This window comes from Perna viridis, chromosome 1, assembly GCF_037379345.1.
Source record: "Perna viridis isolate PV_CMFRI_1.1 ecotype Kerala chromosome 1, ASM3737934v1, whole genome shotgun sequence".
In the NCBI taxonomy this organism is placed as follows: Eukaryota; Metazoa; Mollusca; class Bivalvia; order Mytilida; family Mytilidae; genus Perna; species Perna viridis.
In genome coordinates this window covers 13,160,305-13,180,924 of record NC_142445.1, presented here as the reverse complement: position 1 = coordinate 13,180,924, position 20,620 = coordinate 13,160,305, and the positions used below count along the sequence as shown (strand labels likewise).

The window sequence follows — 20,620 nt, the reverse complement described above, 5'->3', positions numbered from 1 at the left end:
TCTATTGACTAACTAGTTCAATATGCAAGGCCATTATGGATTTCAACCAGTCCAATATGACGTATTGGACGGTAAAAGTTGTATTGGACGGCTAAATCCAGTATTGGCGCACTTTTGTATTTTGTATTGTATTGGAAATTTTGATCATATTTGGGCTAATATTCGAACGTTAGTCAATAATATAGTATCATTGCTTGAGGTTCTCTATACTGGCTTAGTTTTTGGTCCGAGGCTAGCCATATATTGGACTGGGGCGTAGCAATTATATCTCCATTGACTATGTAGTCCATTTTACTTATGTGGGATTTTCTAATTTTTTTACTGAGTTTGTTGGATTCTTCGCTCAAGTGGGAGGACAGGGACTTTATATGCACTCCCTGGGAGGATTAACAGATATATGTAAACTAAAGGGCTGAGTCAAGTTTTATTTACAGTTTATCATAAAAAGATAGTATTTAAAACTGAGATGTTCAATTCCGGATGGATAGGTATTCTAAATTTGTCCAACGGCATTCGCGCTGCTACGTTATGACTGTGACGTACTGTATTATGGTCGGCTGCAGCAGCAAGGTGCGCGGTGTTGATGAGGAAGAACTATACAACGATTACTTGTCTAAGAAGCTCTAAAAAGATAAGCGTTTGCATTTGTAGGTTGCTGCGTTAGCTGGAGACACTCGATAACCTAAAAGATTGTCAGATGTTAATTAGGATTTCGTAAGTTGTCCCTAATATGCCGATGTGTCAAAATTTTGAACTGAACCCAGACTCAACTAGTTATACACGTCTTACCTTGTTTTTTTTTGTGGTCTGAAGTAGGGTAACTGCTTTATAGCCTACATTGTTAAACCTGAAATTGTAGCTTAAGCGATCATTTGATATCTATTTACAGCTAGTAGCTCTCCAGGGTCCACTTCTGGAAAGGCAGTGGCTCCTCGTCCACACATTCGTGGATGGCCTCTTCAGGCTAATCGTCTACACATCCAGTTTGCATAAAAAACACACGGAATCCTGACAGAAATGCCTGATTCGTTACATAATGTTGTCGAACTTATCCACAAATGTACGACTATTAATGTCATTGCGAACTGTGTTCACATTTAATAAAGTGAACAGTTTTCAGTTCGTGTTTATTATAATCAAATCAATACAAGTTGTCATAGCAAAACAGTCGAAAAGGAAAGAACTAAGTTTTTGTGTTGAATGTTGTATTGTGAATAGACGAAAACATATTAAACGACATAACAATGTATGTAAAAATAATCTCAATGTCCTCTCGTTGTGTAGCACTATATAGATGTATTCCCAACATACTCTGGGCTGCAAAAAGTGAATGCAAATTGACTAACTACAATGAAAGAATGAAACATTTACTAAGCATTTTAGTCATTACTGAATAAACAATGCTTGGGGTCTTTACATGATGTGGTATTTCGAATCGGTGGCTTTGTTCGCCTTGTAACTTAGATGAGACCAAATTATTCTGTGGTTGTATGGGTTTCCTGGCTTCAATTATGTTTACTTTTTTAGAATGCATTTACCTAACGTTTTTAAATTCCACAAATCACTACCATTCTGTCATTTTAAGTTCATTTTAACATCAAGTGGTAATTTCTTGAGAATGATTGGAATGAGTAATGCTCCAAAAGTATCAGTTAATATACCTAGTGCTTCTAAACTTCTGATGTAAGTCTCTACTTTATTGTTAAAATACCATAGGCTGAAAACATTGTTTTCTGGTGCTGGCATGTTGACAAAAGCTTGCATTAGTGTATTTGTAATTTTATGTGTTTGTCCATAATGTTTGGTAAGTAAACAAATAGCCTCCTGATAGTTGGCATAGGATAGAGAAAATCTGTCTTTGGTTTGTAGTGCTGGGTCTGACAACTATGCCCTCAAATAACAGAATCTTTTGACATCGTTGAGTGTAGGATTATGTTAACTCTGCATGCAATCCCAAAATGACTGCCACATCAATATTTATCTGTTGAACATAGGAAGAGTAAGTTTTAGGAACTTGTAACTACAAAGTTGACTTAGATGACAGACATTGAAGTACATTAGACCATAATACAGAGGAAAAACATGTATTTTTCATATTATAGACTCTAAATAAAAAATGTACCCATATGAATTTTGAATTTCAACAATTTCATCTTCAGAAACTGCATTTACAATTTTCTTGTTCGTGTTCTGTAGAATATTCCTCTTTTGTTGAAGTGCCTCCAAAATAGCTGTAATGTCTTCATTGTGTGTGTCTGACTTTGAAGCCTTTGCGACATTGAATTTCTTCCACAGTCTTGAAATAGTTCCTTCGTGTCCCTCTCAAATAGCTAGCAACTTAGCAATCCTGGTCATGGCACCAAAATGTCGCAGCGAAACAGTCTAAAAGGAAAGAACTAAGTTTTAATGTTGAATGTAGTATTTATTGAATAGAAAAAATGTATTAAATAACGTAATAATGCATGTAAAGATAACATCCATGTCCTGGTGTTGTGTAGCACTATATATTCTCGACTCAAGAATTTATACATCAAACTTGGATGATTTTTCCAAAGTTACCAACTTTCAGTTTCACTGTCTGTACCAAAGTTTCAGTTTTATGTGCTTTTTTCTAAAGACTTAAGATATTCAGTTGTTTTTTTTTGACAAATCAGTCAGCCATTATTTTAAACCTAATCTGTTCAATTATTCGTGCTTAAAACATTGCAAATCTGCATCTGTTAAATGGATTTGAACATCTTTCTTGACTTTGTCCATATCCCTTCTTCTGATCAAAATCAAAGTCATTTCCCCAGTTAGTCATTTATACTTGATGATACAAGATAGTATTTGGGTCAGTGATGTAAGCAGCTAGTTGGTGGGCCATGTATTGTTTTGCAATACTCTCAGAATGCTTGTTTTTTATTGATGTTACATTTGTAGCTTCCTTTCTAATTGTTAAAAATTTTAATTTTCGTTTTCAAGTGTTTATACCTTATTCAGAAAAAAGGAGGATTACCATTTAGGAATTAGGGGCAGGAAAGGACCAGCTGAATCAAGCTTGAATGGTGTGTCTTTACTTGTTCCAACTGTTCAGAGTTGGTCCTCTATGAAACCGTATAGAGCTGGACCTTGCAAAGCATTTTGTTTTTCCAAGCTTTGTGATGGTGTGCACTTCAAGAAATCATTTATGATTTACAAATTCAGAGTGAAAAGGATATTTTCCATAACTGCAAAGTTTGCATAATGCAATTACTTATACAAGTTATTGCTCTTTAAATTAAAAAAAACAACTTTTATCTAATTTAGATTTCAGTATTTCCTCAACTGTATTGTGTTTCTTAATTTTCAAGATCTATTATCTCATTATCTCAATAGTCATTCACTCTCTTGAAGAGGCCTAAGCTGTGATAAATATCCAAATACAGGGTTTGTATATGTTCTTTTCAAAACAGTTTCAAGCTGCATCCTGTAGAGCAATATGTTGGTGTGTTAGAAACTATTAATATGACTATGTTATTGTATACAAATCAATTTTACTCTACTCCACTGTTTTTTTTTTTTTTTGGGGGGGGGGGGGCAGAACGGAATTGCTTTAAGGCTTTTGCCCCTAAGGCCAAATTAAAACAAAATATGTGGTTCTGGTCCCTAGAGTTTCTTTGCCAAAATGAAAAAAATAAAATAAAAACCAACAACTGTTATATCCTATTCAAGTCTAGTTTTTAATTTTTATTAAATCACTAAGCTATCATCACTTTGTTCAAAAAGGAGGAAATGATAAAGTTTTGCAACACAGAATTTGAGTTCTTATTGAGGTTACCACTGTTTCTATTCTAATATTAATCTTGTGTCATATATGTAATCATAATCAAAATTCAAAGTTGTATTTAGTTTGATTGGTGTTTCCATACTTGCCATAACAATTTATTATTTAACTTCTGCGGTTGTATCTAGCTGTGCCCTGTGAAGCATTTTATTTTTATCTGTCCCACATAACATGAATAACAATGGTTATACCACTATATTCCTTACTACAAAAGGATGTTGGCAAGAAAAAAAAAAATGGATATATAACTCTACAAACAAAATACCGAAATTGAAATAGACTGGAACCATTTAGGAATAAGGCTAAAAAGGGGCCACTTTGATTCTTATTCAAATATTAATCCTGTGTCAAATATCCAACCACAATCAAAATTCAAAGTTGTATCTAGTTTGAATGGTGTGTCCATACTTCCATACTTGCCATAACAATTTATTGTCTAATTTCTGCAGTTGTATCTAGCTGTGCCCTGTGAAGCATTTTATTTTTATTTGTCCCTCATAACATGAATAACAATAATTATACCACTATATTCCTTACTACAAGAGGATGTTGGCAAGAAAAATTTGGATATATAACTCTCCAAACAAAATACCAAAATTGGAATAAACTGTTTTGTGTTGACAGCTGGATAGTCGATGAGCATGTGTGTGATGTATTTCCGCTAGGTAGGGTTTGGGGTAGAACAAAAGAATTTATGGAAGGATAAAGAGCATGATTATCAACAGCCCCACAGTTCACAGTTTACACGAAATGTAAAGTAGTACCTGTACACTGACAATACCATGAGCTTATGCATCTTATGACATTTTTTTTTTTTATTTTATGGTTATGCCATTTTCACATGTCCTTAATGATGTCCTTATTAACTGGCATAACATTTCTTATAATCAAACTCCAAAGAAACAGCTCAGAGCAAGTCTTGATGGTAATATTTTAGATTCAACATCAATAATTTCATGATATAGCTACACAGTAGTATTGGCCTAGAAATAGATTTTCTTTGTCACTCTACCAGATGATCAATATATTCCTCTGTAGGTTTCAGACCCAAGATAATTATGTATTCTTTTGGTGATGTCACTACAATGAAGGTAAAGGAATTTCTTCTTACCAATATTTTTGTATTTTCCTACACTTAATTAGTTTTTTAAGAGTCTTATATGTTTAGTTTGGGTTTGATTCAAGAAAACAAGTTGAAAATCAATACAATGTGTTAGGTGCAGTCGTTCATACAACCAAGTGCAATGTTTATATTCTATTTTTATCCTGTTCAATTTCCATATGATTACATTAAAGCTGGAAGTCTAAATTATTTCATTTGATCCTGTTTTATTTGATTATTATGGTGTTGTTCAGTTACAATGTGTGATTTCAATAGAAATGGATACTTCAGTTGTGACACTGTAGGTCAGCTTGACCACATGCCTTTTATTGATGTCTTGGATCTAATCGGTGTATTTTACACTACTCAAAATGTAAGTTGATTTTTCTGGGTTTTTTTTTGTGTTGTTAGGTTTAGAGTACACTTTGTTTTTAAAAACTTTAGGATTTGCCTTCACCATTTCATTATGAAGGAATATAAAGTTACTAGACAGCCAAAACTACATGTACTCTGTATTATAAACATTTATACATTTATCATACTTATCTTTTGGCAAACAGACCCAGTGCAGATGTCTTTCAATTGTTTCTTTACTAATATATATATAACTGTATTGTAACTCTTGATACAAGTAAAACATAGTTTTATCCACTTTCAGGCATGGGTTATATTTGAAGGCTGTGCATGGGACAAATTCAGATACTATTTAAAATAGATGTTGTTAATTTTCTGGACTTACATCTAACATTGTTTTGGATGGCTTGACAACAAACATTCATCACAAGCATTTGTTTCAATGGGTGATTGATTGATTATGGTTTAAAATATTATGGCACATATTTCATGCATTTCTGGAATGAATGATTGACCAATTGAACAGATCCTGCTGTGTACAACATGTAGAATGACACGCCTGGCCAGATCTTCATTTTCTAAGCTCACTGAAGCAACAGCCCGCTGGTAGGCATGCCACCCCACTCAGACACATTATTGACTAAGAACCAACAAGTCCTTACCACATCCCTTAAAAACTGTGTGTTAGGCAGAAAGGTAGTGACAACCAATTTTAAAGTCTTTGGTGTGACTCTGCCAAGATTAGAACCCCAGGCGAGCACAATATGTCAAGACCATCAAGGGGTTTGGTTTATGTAATTCAATATATGTGAAATGTAAGTGGTTAAGTGTGCACATCTAATTTTTAATTAGCAATAGTGATGATTTGGCAACTTTGCAGCCAGTTTTTATGTGATTGTGTTATGTCAATCTTAAGAAACCAAGTTTGAAATTGGTTTGTAATATATGCATGTAGTGTAAGACAACATTATAGGAATTTGATCCTGGTTCATATTCAATAGTTATTTCTCTGTTATGATGATTTATTGATGGTGTTGTACAGCTTGCTATGTCTGCATTAGGTCTGAATGGTGTCCTCATTGAAGATATTTTGGATAGGTTTTTATGACTCTTGGTTATTATACTGTATTTATCCTCAATCTTTGACGAACTTAAATCATGTATGTTACCACCAGTGTGATCTTTCAAGATAAAAGTAAGATCTGTTCTTGTAAGGCCATGTTCAACATATTGTATGTATCCCCTAACCAGACCTTACCTACTGGAAATGGGTAGGTAGGAAAGGGAAAATATTTTTTCCTTAAGTTCATTTGATGCTGTAAAAAAAGATGTGAAAAATGTTGCTTTGAAATCTGAAGAAAAAGTCTTGCATACCTGTTTACCCTCACTCTTTAGGAGGGGGACTCCTCTTTTTTGGTTTAATCACCTTCTTTGACAAAGTCTCCCACATGGGAGACACAAATCTCCCTCTTTTACAAATTACTCCTGTAAAATCTCCTTCTTAGCAAAAATATTGCAAAAATTATGTTCTAAATGGCTTAGTAAATTGATAAAAAATAAAATTTTTATGTAATATAATAATCACTGAGAAAAAATCAACAAATAATTAAACCTTTTGATGTACAAATTACTCAAATTTTGAGTAGAAACCCTTAGTAGCTAGATTAATGAAACTATCATAGATTTTATATCTTTGTCTTATCTTTGTACTTGGATTTCTAGCAAAATTATCCTTTTTTCTGTGAAAAGGTTGTCACGCTAATTCTCCCTCTTAGAAAAGCAGAAAAGAGAAAGATTTCCCTCTGAGCATTCAAAAGGTTAACTGGTATGATCTTGTCAGAATATTGCAATAAGATTATTTAGGTAGGGCCAATTTTTATGGGTATGTAGGGCAAGCAGAAACAAAATAAATATAATTTTGGCCTAAGGTTATAATGATACACTGAAGTTGCTATCAAGACTAATCAATTTGATTTCTTGATCAAATAGTAAAATAAAAGTAACAGAGGAAGGAAATGCTTTCAAGTGACTATAGAAATTTTATGATATAATCACCTGTTCATGACTTTGAAGTACATAATTTATATATTTATTAGATATTTCGGAAGAAACAGAATTGCCAAAAGTATTAATTCATGGACTTTTTAAGCATGGAAATCAAGCAGTTAAAAATCATTATAATTTTATTTGCTTGAAAAAACTAACACAATTTTCTTTAAACATTTAATATTGACCATATATGTCTTCATTGTTATGTACAAATGAAGTTGGAGTTCTTGATTTTCTCAAGTGTGTGGGACTACATCTTTTGGTCGTTGTTTTCACCATGTTTAAATTTAGGTTACAGACCACCAATTCAACCAATGAGCATTTGGAATGTACGCAAAAATAGTCCTACGCAGAAATTACCCCTGTTCCTCATAGTGCTGTGAAAAAAGTTCTCATCTTATTTAAAAAATTTAAACAGTTTCTGAAAGGAAAAACATTTCTGTACATTTTATAGGTGCATTTTGCTTCTTGTGATGTGAAGCCTAATCTCCATAATGATTTTTAAATATACCCCTATCTTGTGAAAACACTGGGATTTCCCATGCTATTTATAGACCCTTCACTTCCGGTGACCAGTACTGCACTGCAAGTCTGCTAACCCCACATGCCATTCTGAGGATTGTGAGCTGACATATGTAGAATCATTCTGATATATAGTCCTCTGCAGGTTAAAGTTAGGGTAAAGTCCAGAGAAGCCATTGAATATTGTGAAATTTGCATAGAAGCCTATGGGAAGTGGAATTAGTGGTTTCTAGCCTAAAGTAACCTAAACACAGCACAATGAATAACAAATGTTGATATGAAACATTCCTTCATGAAAGAGTAGAATAATGATTTTTATCCATGGATATCAGTTTTAAGTTATAAAATTTTGTTGAGAGACTCCATTTATAAACCAGGCAGTTCCTATGATATGGATGGCATATGGTAAATCTTATCCCATGGAATGTAATGATTTATACAATGTAATGTCTATATCATATGTATGTCCAATATTACAAATATGTTTTTTAAAATTTACAATGGATGGCACAGAAAATGTTTTAAAATTTCCATAAGACAGCAACCAAATTTTGCACAAAATGAAAGAGTTACCTCCCTTTTTCAATGACTTTCAATGCTTTCTATGTAATTTATTTCTCTTTAACCGTTGCAGTTAATAAAAAACCAACATTCAACTTGAGGAAAGATGCATTTGTGATATGAAATAAATGTAATTTAAAAAAAAAAAAAATTTGTCATGCTTGGTTTTTGCATGGACACCCTCTTAATTCATGGAGTTGTTAGCCTCCTGCCAGTGAGTTTTATACATGTATAATTAATGTGTTGAGTTCAAAGTTTAGTTCTGTTTTTGGCATCAACTGATTGATAAATTTTATAGAGTTATGGCCTTAAACTTTTCTTTGTCCATAATTTTTATACACCTGTCTGTTTTTATAAGCCTGTCTAAGACAGGACGTATTATGGTATACCGTTGTCTGTCCGTCTGTCGTCCATACTTCAGACAATAACTCAAAAGAACTTTCACCAACTTTTATGAACCTTTGGTGAATTGTTCATATCTATTGACATAAGCTCCCTTTTCAATTTTTATAAATTTCTGATTTATTGTTACTGTGTTATGAATTTTTTTTTACTTAACAAAAAAGGGGGATTTTCAAGTTTTCAGACAATAACTCAAAAATAGTTTCACCTACTTTAATGAAACTTTGATGAATTGTTCATATCTATTGATGTAAGTTCCCCTTCGATTTTTATAAATTTCAGATTTATTGTTTCTGTATTATGACTTTTTATACTTAAAAAAAAGGGGGAATTTCAAGTTTTCTCACAATCACTCCAAAATACTTTCACTAACTTCTATGAGACTTTGGTGAAGTGTTCATATCTATTGAAGTAAGCTCTATTCCGATTTGTATAAATGTCAAATTTTACATTTCCATGTTATGAAGTTTTACTCTTTAAAAAAAGGCAGAAATGGCCAAGGAAATTTTATTCGTTGAAAAATCATTGAAAGCAGACCATTTGTTATGGTGATAGACTAATAAATATAAAGGGTACTTGGTAACACTTCTCAGAAAAGTGTGTTTTGAACAAGATAGAAATGTATGAGTGAAAATCAAGACGACTAACTTCGTTAAACTTGGGGTAGCCTTGATAGTGCCAAATTTTTTTGTGCATTTTTTATTTAAAAAATGGGGAGTATTTGACAGGGCTCACAGTATTTCTAGTTGATCATATAAATTCATTAAAAGCATAATGACAAGTTAAAAGGGCAATGGGTGTTTCATGTGCTTAAAGAGCAGCTCTTTATCTTTTATTCTGGCTTGATTTGAGAATGATTATAAATTCATTGACTACATGTAGGCCTATAACAAGATGTTGCATTTTACTTAGTGCTATAAATACTCCCATTAAACTGTCTCTGTCAACCTGGAAATGGAAGACAGGATCCCCACCAATAGGAGCTGAATAATCTGTTTCAGAAAAGTGTAACGGAGAAAGACAAGGTTATAGCAATATAGCTCCACTCTAATGAGTTGGAATGTGATAGTAGTTTCACAATCGGAACTACTTGTCCATTACCTATACTTGCCTGTCCAAAAAAAAATAACCATGAATTCAGAAAGGAGAATTTTTTCGTGAAAAATTTGCAGACATTGTAGTCATACATAAATCAAAATAGTTCCATTCACCAGGTGGTTCTAAAAAATATAGTCAGATTGGTCAAATTTCAGACAAATTCTTCTGCCTAATGCTTCCGAGGTTTTTCTTTTGAGTAGCAAAAAAGGCTGAGAAGTTCCGATTTAGATTTTTTTTTTATTAAACTGTACTGTAAATTAATTATATCTGTGTTTTTGGACTTTTACAGAATGATGGTAATAGAGGGATGGACAAGGTGATTGCAATATAGCCAGAATTGTAGTATGATAGTAGTTTTATTCAACTGTACTGTCCACTAGTTATATTTCTGTATTTTCAGACTATGACAGAATGATTGCAACAGAGGGATAGACAAGGTGTTGGCAATATAGCCCCACTCTAATGAGTTGAAGTATGATAGTAGTTTTATTAAATTGTTCTGTTCACTAATTATATCTCTGTATTTTCAGACTATGACAGAATGATTGTAAAGTATCACCTTTAAGGTGATTTGCCATGTCACAGAGACCAAAACGTAAAAGTGCTATGATGACTGCCGAGGTTGTGCCAGGGCCGTCAAGTGTTGTGGAACGAAGTATAAAGGAAGCTAACACTTCTCTTGAAATGTCAGAAAAGGGGGATGCAAGTGATGCTAGTCCTGATAAAAAACCTAAACTGTCCTATTCAGAGGATGAGTTAAACGATGAGAAAAAGCAAGAAGAAATCCAATCGTATATGGATGAGACATTTGATATTCGTCGGTCATTTATAACTGTTGAAATGCCGACAGCTTTAGCTGTGAAACAGACATACCCTCAGTTATTTTCTGGGAGACAAATGTTGGCTGAGTTTCAGAGAATCACAAATCTTGATATAGACCATTTAATTCAGGAGTATTGTGTAAAATATGCCACTAACATAATCAACATTGCCAAGTATATGTCTGGTTCCAGTGTAATCCTTCGACAAGCTGAGGAAATCAAACAACAAAATGCAGCATTAAAGCAGTACTGGGATATGGTCACTGCATTGTCTCTAATTCCTATGTTGCTGAAGGAGAACTTTGTAGAAATGGTGGTAGAGATAACTGAAGATCAAGAAGTAGATCCTAAGGGTAAAATAGTTCCAATATTAATTTCAAAGGGAACAATATTCAGAAGTGATGAATTCTTCCTTGTCATTGAAGAAGAAATCGTCCAAGAGTTCGAAGAGTTTACAATAGCATTCGCTACTCTTTTTGCAGCTTACTGGGTCTTCAACATGCAATACCCAAAAACACTGAACAATTCATACAACTTCATTCAAAAGGCTATAATTCATTTGAAGGATGGGACTCCTATTCCACCTCCCTGTAAACAGCTGGTGCAAAGATTACAGAAAATGGAAGTTGCTGAACAGATGAAACAGAAGAAGAAATGAAAACCCGGATGCTATGCCTCTCATTTAAGAGAATGATTATTTTTAAGAATGATTTTTGAACAAAATTTTATTTTGCTTATGTGCCATGATGATTTTGACCAATGTCTATTTAAAACTCATTTTCATTTGTTATATTTAGCATTTATTTAGTTAAGTGAAAGGAATATTGAGCATTATCAAATACTGAAGTAAACCGGTTATTCATGTTACAATGTGTGTATGAAAATGTCTCTGTAAATGTTTCAAAATCATAGACTCTTCATTTTATAACTGTATGTCCTGGAATAGACATGTACCTATTCAGAACTATTTTAAACTTTAAGTTTACAAAAAAATTGTTTGTGGTTATTCATGTTTTTTTTTTAATTCCAATTGTTTAGCCATATGAGATTATTTAGTGTTAATGAAACTGCATTCATTTCAAAACTGTTTTCCTTTTATATGGTGCTGGTGGTAGAATCTCAACCTGATACTTAAACTTAGGCATGAAACATCACCTTTTTCTTCTAGATATAACATGAATAACATGAACTAGATAAACTTTTAATTAAAAACAAAAACATCATACTGGTAATAAAAAAGAGTGTCAATTTATATAAAAAGGATATTTTTACTGTGAGCTAAAGACAGTTTTGATTATCGTAATCTTGTAAATGGTTGACCCAATTCTACTAAATTTCTAGAGCATTCAAAATATCACTAAGTTTTGAGTCACATATGTATTGTCTATGTCTAGAGCATTCAAAATATCACAAAGTTTTGAGTCACCCATGTCTTTATGCCTTGATTATTCAGCATATCACTAAGTTTTTATTGAACTTAGAAGTTAATTGGTCTCAGACCTGTGAATAGTATTGAACTCCAGATTCCTTATTTTAAAGTACCTGAGTCATGGATGTCTTTACTGTCTCTGAAAATTGGAATTTTTCTGGCTTGTTTTCTGTCATTTGAGAATGAAGTGGATTACTTATGTGTTTGAAGAGAGACAGGGTTTAAATGACCTGTACGAAATACATACAGCATTAAAAATTGGCACCTTTTCTTGTAAATGTTAACTTCCATGATACAATGTATATTATCTTCCTTTTTTGTGTGGTGCCACCACCTGTTCAGAAATATTCCACTTTAAATATTTTAAGTGGCAGAATTCTTCCCTTTCGAGTTGACAAAAAATGATTTGAAACGAGTTGCATCACTTTCTTTTCGTAGAAAAATAGTAGTGATGGCCATGTTTTTAAGTGAAATTCATACTTTTAATTTCTTTCGTTATTTTATTATTAAACTTTTAAACTTTGAAATTATTTTTCATCTAAAGGAGACATATTTAGAAATATTTCTAGAAAGTATCAAACAGATAATATCAAATTAAACAAGGCCAATTTAAGAGGTTACTGGCTCCACTACCTTTCTATACAAATGTAATACAAATGTTAGATTGGAAACAAAGACAAACTAGGCTTCTTTATATGTTGTGAACAATTGAGTTCAGCTTTTGAATTATTTAATCCACATCTTTTGAAAATCTTGTATAGATATTCTTTCTCAATGATTTACTCTTTCACTTAGAAACAACAAATGTCTTGTGTTACATTAGGGTTAAGATATCTGCTTAGATATTTGTTATATATGAACATTGTATATATTTTCTTGTTGTTTATTTGAAGAGCATTTTTTGTTGAAGAATACCATTTTATTGAAATTTTACTTTTGTGATTAAGAAGCTTGTGTTTGAGGCATTGACAGAATTTATATTATTGCCGAGTTGTGTTAATTTTCTAAGTACTTAAGTACCAGTCCACATTAAATTCAGACACTGGTAGAGTGATTATTGGTGGAGAAAAACCCACCATACAAACAATGCTTTTTCAATCTACGTATGCTAAACTTTCATATAACAGCAATCTTTGCTGCATTTAGTTCTGCACTTTTAAGAAAATCATACATTCTTCTCTCACTGAAATCAACCAAATCAAGCCAAATTAAGAACAATAACTCTTCCAATGTGCAAATTTCATGTACAATCTATATGATTTTTATCTCAAAAGCACAACCACCAAATGAAAAACTAAGGCTGTTTATGCGATCAGTAACTGTTTCTGAACAAGAAACAAGACTGAGTTTGTTGGGTTTTTAACATGCACGAATCACCTTCTGTCTGATTTTTTGGAAGACTGGTACTTTAGGTATGGTGCATTTTTACCTATATCTATATTTTCCAGTGTAAGATGTTAATCCCAACTACTGTGAAAGTACTATTATTTTGGGGTACCAATTTTCGTGGTTTAGGGAAATATTTTCAATTCTTGAGTCCTTGAGTTCTGAATTTGATAACTCTACCATTCTAGTTAGTGGGTAAAATTTCTTTTTCATTTTGGAACCAAGTGTTGTGGTTTACTAAACCCATGAAAACCATGAAAATTAGTACCCCATGAAAAATAATACTTTTAAGATATCTCAAACGTGAAAATTTGACTTTCAGACTTACCAATGAAGCAATTGGAACTACTCTGTCATATTATTAGTGTGGCAGAAATGGCAAACAAACAAATACTTTACTATGTTCAGACAAGTAGATCTGATGGATCAATGAAGTAGTACACCATGGCAGGTAAAACTTACCTGCAATGAACTATTGGTAGTTCTATCAATTCATACATGCCAGTTAAACTTAACCAAATCTTTGAAAAAAAAATAAGATTTTCATCTCAAATGTGACAATTTACAAAAAATTAGTACATTTTACTATTTTTTTTTCAGCTTAAACCTTGCAATGATTATGGTATTAACCATTCTTTAAACACTTTTTTTCAATCATTGAATGCATTACAGGAAGATTCACCAATTTATATATGTAAAAGGTTTAGTTTTGGAAAATCTTTTCTCTAACATTTCTTGAACTCATATATTTTTACCTTAAAAAATCTAGTCCATAAATATATATATATATATATATATAAGTCTATAGTCTTATATACATGTATTCCTTTAAAATTATATGGAATTCGAGATCTGTTATGTTGGGTGTTTTTGTCTGCCATGTTTTAATCCCAGAGGTTTCAATTAAACCTCCAACAAATAAAGAACTTAACATGTAGCTGTTCATACCATAATATAGTTTGGTTCTGAGGTTCCAAAGGGAATGTATGTATATGTAACTTGGGTAAAGGACTCCTGAAATCTTTTCGGGAAAGTTCCTCCTCTGATGGATTTTGATAAAACTTTACAGAAGGATTCACAATAATTACAATTATATACATGTATTTTAATATGGAAGGGGAATTATGATATCTTTAAATTGCAACTCCTCCTAAACTCCTTGTTTAATTCAGATGAAGTTTTACATAAATGGATGACAAGGAGATGTCATATGCCTTTCTAACTTTGATTTTTGTTTGCAACATGACTATGTTTGAGTGGGTACCATTCTTACATTAATTAAAGAATGCTTTGTTCCTTTAAACTTATTATTAGTACTTATAGTTTGATACTTTGCCACCTGTATTAAGTAATTTTATTTATCATCTATACAGTGTGTATTAATGATTATTCAAGATTTATTCAATAATGTTACTGGCTACCTAGTAGCATTAGAAGTGGTGCAAATACATATTTCCTATGTATCATTGAAACAAATTTCTAATCTACCTGAAAATTGGTTTTTTTTTTTTTTAATTTATGTATATGCTTGAGCTGTAGTACTTATTAACAAACATAATTTTGTGTACCTGTCTGCTCTTGTATACAATTGCTTAAAATATTTGTACACTATCCACATCATTTAAAAATTTTCCCTTAGCTCTTCATTATGTGAGAAATTTTGTATGATTTTTGTCCTGCAGATTTGACATTCATAATTTGATTTTAACAAAACCACTTTATATAATTTGTCATATATTTCTATATGTTACACTGATGACATACTTTGTTCAGGCCATTCTTTCGATAACGGTTTTTTTCAATTACCAATATCTACATTTTATATTTTTTTAAAAGAAAAACAGATGAAGTGAAGCACCCTTTCATTTTTTCAAAGTTTTTGTTTTAGAGTGTTGGGTCATTAAGTACCAAAAGAAGAGGTGACAGGAATATCACGTTTAGCACAGTTCTTTATTAATTTTTACATACCATAGTTAAAAAAGGATGTTGAGATTAAGCATGGCCGTAGCCAGAGGTGCCATGGGTGCAAGTATACTCTACTTTTGCTTAAAACATTTTAACTTCCTAGAGAAAATCAGCTAAAATGGGAAATGCACCCCCCGTGAAAGATGGAACTGCATACAAGTGCATCCCCCTTTTAAAATTTCTAGCTACTGCACTGTTAAGTCTATTCCCTGTAAGAATCAGGCAGTGGGTGGATCATGGTGAAAACACACAAGTCTTTCCATGAAATTTCATTTAAAATGTTATCTGAAATGCAGAAATGGCATTAAGTGTCTGTATTATATGAACATTAAAGGGAGATGACTCACTTTTTCCCTAACATTCTTTAGTAATCCTTTCTAAAATGAACAACCTTTCAGTTTGTCTTCAATAGACCATAAATTATGTGCCAACATTTTCAGATTGTGATTTTTTCTGAGCATGATTAATTATTTTTCAATTTTGACAAATTCTTCCAGCAGTTTAAAACTATAGCATTCTAAATACTTCTTGATTGTTTTGAATGTCTTGCCAAAAAGAACTGAAAAAATATTTGATTGTCTGTTCAATAGCGTAAGATAATGTTGCTTTTAAAATTTGGATCATTTTGGAAAAGGTAAATATTTTGATCTCTGAAGAATATTTTTACATGGTATACTACATGTTAAAATATACAGAATTATTCTTCAAAACTATCGGCAATCTAAGTATGACATTCCTGGTTGTATTCTTTATTTTAACACCTGTACTGTCTCTAAATATAACATCTACAAAAGTGGTCAGTCTCTTTCATTTTTGTAGAAAGTTCTTAAATGATGTTCTTCTCCTTCCATAACTTAGGTTAAAGGAAGAAAATAAAGTCTCTTTTCTTTTCATTTTATGGGCAAGTTTCAAAAAGTAATGATGTATGTCTAAATATTTAATCACAGCAATATTGGTTCCATTCTTTTTTTTTTTTTTTTCAGTGTATAATTGTACATTTATGTTTTGTTGTTCACAATTATCATTTATCAAGCTGTCTTTTGTTTAATTTTAAATTACTTTTTTAAAAAATATATTATTTTATGTCTGACTTCAGTTACATTGAATATATTTTATTCATGGATTTCAAATTTGATAAATCCCATTTGTGGAAATTTATTTTAAAAAATTAACCCAACCTTAAAAATCTCTAGAACAGAGATTTGAAAATTACTTCTTAGTTTCTTTACTTTGTTACTGAGTAGATGTATTTTATTTTTTTTACAATGCAAGGGAGATAACTGTATAGTACATTATGATTTGATTGTCACATATATCTGTTTTTAACTTGAGTCAGAGGTAAATATATGAACATCGAATTTACTGATGAAAGTGCTGATATCACAAAATCAGTAAATACTACACAGTTTATATCACAATCTACCACTACTTCCTAGTAATTTGTATCAAAAACTAATTTCATATATGGATAGTGATGTCACTGCTTGCCTTTATATCTTTCTTATGCATATTAATTATGAAATTGTAACTAAACAGTGTTTCAAACAGTATTGCATTAGAACTGCCAGGCATTATTTTTCTGCAATTTGTGTCCACTTTACTTGCATATTGATGTACAATTCCCTTTTGTTCAATTGTTTAATATATAGTGTATCTTATGACTCATTCAAATTTCAGTTTCTGATGAAATTATTTGTACCATTTTGCTTTTGTCACTGTAAATAAATAAACTATTTCTGTTTTAAGTGATCAGGAGAGACCCGATTTTTTAATCATTTTTGTTTTTCTGTTTTATTCGGTTAACTTTGAGATATTTTTATCAATTAATTAATTGTCTTTATCATGTGAAATTTTAAGAATGCAATTAAAACTCAATTTGATGGTTGGGCTTTAGTTCCTATCATTGATCACTTTTCTTCAGACCAGAAACTAAAGCATTTTTTCTTAAGTTTAAATTTTTCAAAACAAAATTAGTTCACATGGACTTAAGCTGATTGTATCAGGCTGAACCGTACTATTGTAACAATTTCAATGTAACTTGACATTCAAATGTAATGTTGTAGCATTCTGAATGCTGGTGCAGTACAGTTTTGTGAAAAAAGGCTTTAAAAGCATTCATTTTAATCACACACAGTGGTTGCATTAAGAGCATTTCAGTAAGTAGTTGAAGTTGGGGATTGAGGGAGAGGGTTCCATAAATTTACCCCCCCCCCAACTTTTTGTTTAAAAGTTATTCATTTTAGCGTTTTTTGGGTGTTAAAATGAGCAAAAGGTAGCATGAAACTCCCCTTTATAAATTTCAGGAGCAATCCCTGAATTGTAAGTATTTCAATGAAAAAACTAATTATTCAGTTGGGATGCTCAACACAGTTTCTGATTTGAAATGTTCCTGTTTAAAACATATCTTGGGCATTTCTTTTTTTTTATATATAGTTGATTACTATTTCATTTTCTTTTCTATCATATTTTTTTCAGGCTACCAAAAGTCTGTGTTGTCCTTGAAACTTTAGAGGGAACCTGAAGCAATTTATAGACCTTAACAAGAATGTTTTATAAAAGGTTTTGATCTTACAGATGAACAAGATGGCTTCAAGAAATAGTAGTTGGTTCTAATGAGATAATTTCTGAAAGTCTTCAGGCTGTCATGTTTTCGAACACAACTGTCACCATCAGTTTTAAAAAAATCTTTAATTGTAATCTACAGTACCGGAATTAATATTACTTTAACCTCTTGTATTCACATTCAGATATTTCAATTTAATTTTTTTGTGCGAAGATGCCTCCAGTTCTCAGTTTGTTTTTGTATTGTATTGTTAATGGTTTTTTGCTGCTGCTAATATATATACATAACGTTAAACAAATACACTACAATATGATTGAACTACCAGTCTGATACAAAGTTGTTTTCTTTTATATTCAGTAAGTTCATCTTATCTATTTGTAAATGGAAGCATGATGATAATTTTTTTTATTCAAAATCTGTAGCAGTATAGCTTTTATTGTGTTATTTGGGTTGTGTGAACCATGATACAAGTACTGAAATGTTCACTTTTTACCATTCATCATCTTGGTGCTTTTAATCTATGTTGTTTTTGTTTTATTTTTATATTTGTTGTGTATAATTTTTTAGTTATAGAATAAAGAAGTTGAAAGTACATAACTTATCATATAGTCATATTTCCTTTATCTTGATGTATTCGTGGGGTCTCCTACTGAGCATCTTTTAGGCCAAAATAAAAAATATCCTAGATTCTCCTTCCTCCCAACCCAATTTTCCTCCCTTCCTGAAAAATTTTATTTTAATTTTTTATCCCTATTTTGGTCTGTTTCTTTCAAATTGACAGTGTTTTTTACTTAAAATAGTAAAAAAATAAAAAGTAATTGCCTGCCCTGCCCCCTTTTTTAAATATGTTGGCTGATAATCTAGGAATTTGTTAATGATGGTCTTATGAGCATTTTTGGAAAAAAATGAAGCTATTAGATACCAATATTGAAATTCTGAACAGGGGATTCTCACACAAAGTTTCCAACAAATAAAACACAAATAGATTGTTTTAAATTCTTTTAAAGGAACTTATCTGGATTACATATAAATGTTAAAGGTTTTCTGAAAGTGGTACAGTATTCAAAGTGAAAAAAAGAGGAAAAAAATTGTATATGTTTGGTATGAAATTTTATAAGTATTTCATTGTATTTGTTACTGTTCAAGCTTAGGTAGGACAGTTATCAGTCCTTTCATCCATCTTTCAAATTTCACACAAAATACTTCCACCAGCTTCCATGAGACTGATGAATTGTTCATTTCTTTTCCTGTAAGCTTCCTTTCAATTATATACATTTCTAATCTATGTTATTCATAAACATTGGGATGTCTATCATGTATTTGGATCAATGAATGATGGGTCTGAAAGGGACTTATCAAAGATTTTTACTTGTTGTGGGAAAAAGACTTCTATATTTTGTTAGATTTCCTGTGTACAAAGCTTGGAGGAATTACATGATTTTCGCAGATACTGTTTTAGAGCTGACCGCTTTTTGGGACTGTGTCAAATATGAGCTTACTCATCAAGGTTCTTGACTCCTTATTGAAATTGAATAATATAGAAAGAGACACATTTCACCAATTTCAATGCCTGGAATTATACTAAAGAATGCCAAGGACCATCAAATTTTATTGTAGTTTATTGTTTTTTATTATCCCCCATAGTGGTGAGATATTTTAATACCCTCCATTTTTACTGACACGTGTCCCAGATCAATGTTCATTTTATCATCCATTTCATGTTCATTGTCTGAATATAGCTGAAATATTGCTGCTCGGACGTTAAACCCCAACAAACAAACGTATTAATTTAGCTATACTTTGTAGGTCTGACAAGCCAGTGTGAAGTTTTTATCCAACAAATCCTTGTGCAACTTACGAGATACCACGTGTGTGATACTCCCGAACAACAAGAATCGCTTAAATGCATTTGACATCTTATGAGTAAATCGGTGTTTTTTGTAGAATTTTGTAATAGAAACATCTTGTCAGGGTTTTAACACTTTAAAACTCATTAAAGTAAACTCATGATATAAAAACAGCTACTTTTCACATATTTTAGAAATTTTAATTATCAAGTTCAAGATCAAAAGTTTTAACTATCGCATGTATAAAGAGCCTTGTGGAGTGCAACATGATACGACCTTAGCATGTCGAACTATAGGCTGATCACTTCGGGCTTGTGTGGACACAAATAAGTGTTCGACACACTTAAGAATAGATACTTCCAGTTCATAATGAACAACAACTGGTTTGGACACATAATAACGCAAAATTTAAAATTCAATTAAAAATTGTAGCAATTTTTTGGGGTGTGGCCCTTTGATCTCTAATAACTCAAAAGCCGTAAGAGACATCTGAAATGTGATTGAAATTTCCAATAAGAATCCATTAAATACTTTCGAAATCGAACCAAATTAAAAAGTAGATTTTTTGGGGGTGTGGCCCGAAAATCGTAAGAAATATCTGAACATGAATAAAATCACAGGCAGGAATTTTCAAAAAGAGCATTTTAAAAAAAGGAAATCGGACCAACAATTAAAAAGTTTAGGCGTCGCTCAATCACGCACTCATATAACTCCAA

General features: G+C 31.8%; 1 protein-coding gene across 3 annotated transcripts; it reads left to right on the top strand.

The window, feature by feature from the left end:
* The first annotated feature begins 528 nt into the window (after positions 1 to 528).
* Positions 529 to 18,871, top strand: LOC148627318 (sterile alpha motif domain-containing protein 3-like). 3 transcript variants are annotated; one of them, XM_088571311.1, is made up of 2 exons: positions 529 to 647; positions 10,424 to 18,871. In XM_088571311.1, exon 2 carries the CDS (start codon positions 10,470 to 10,472, stop codon positions 11,370 to 11,372), a length of 903 nt encoding a protein of 300 aa, XP_088427437.1. In that variant the 5' UTR covers positions 529 to 647; positions 10,424 to 10,469; the 3' UTR covers positions 11,373 to 18,871. The 3 variants fall into 3 exon arrangements, with proteins under 3 accessions (XP_088427437.1, XP_088427435.1, XP_088427436.1); XM_088571309.1 differs by having other exon boundaries at positions 535 to 714; XM_088571310.1 differs by lacking the exon at positions 529 to 647 and adding an exon at positions 5,080 to 5,280.
* The last annotated feature ends 1,749 nt before the right edge of the window (positions 18,872 to 20,620 follow it).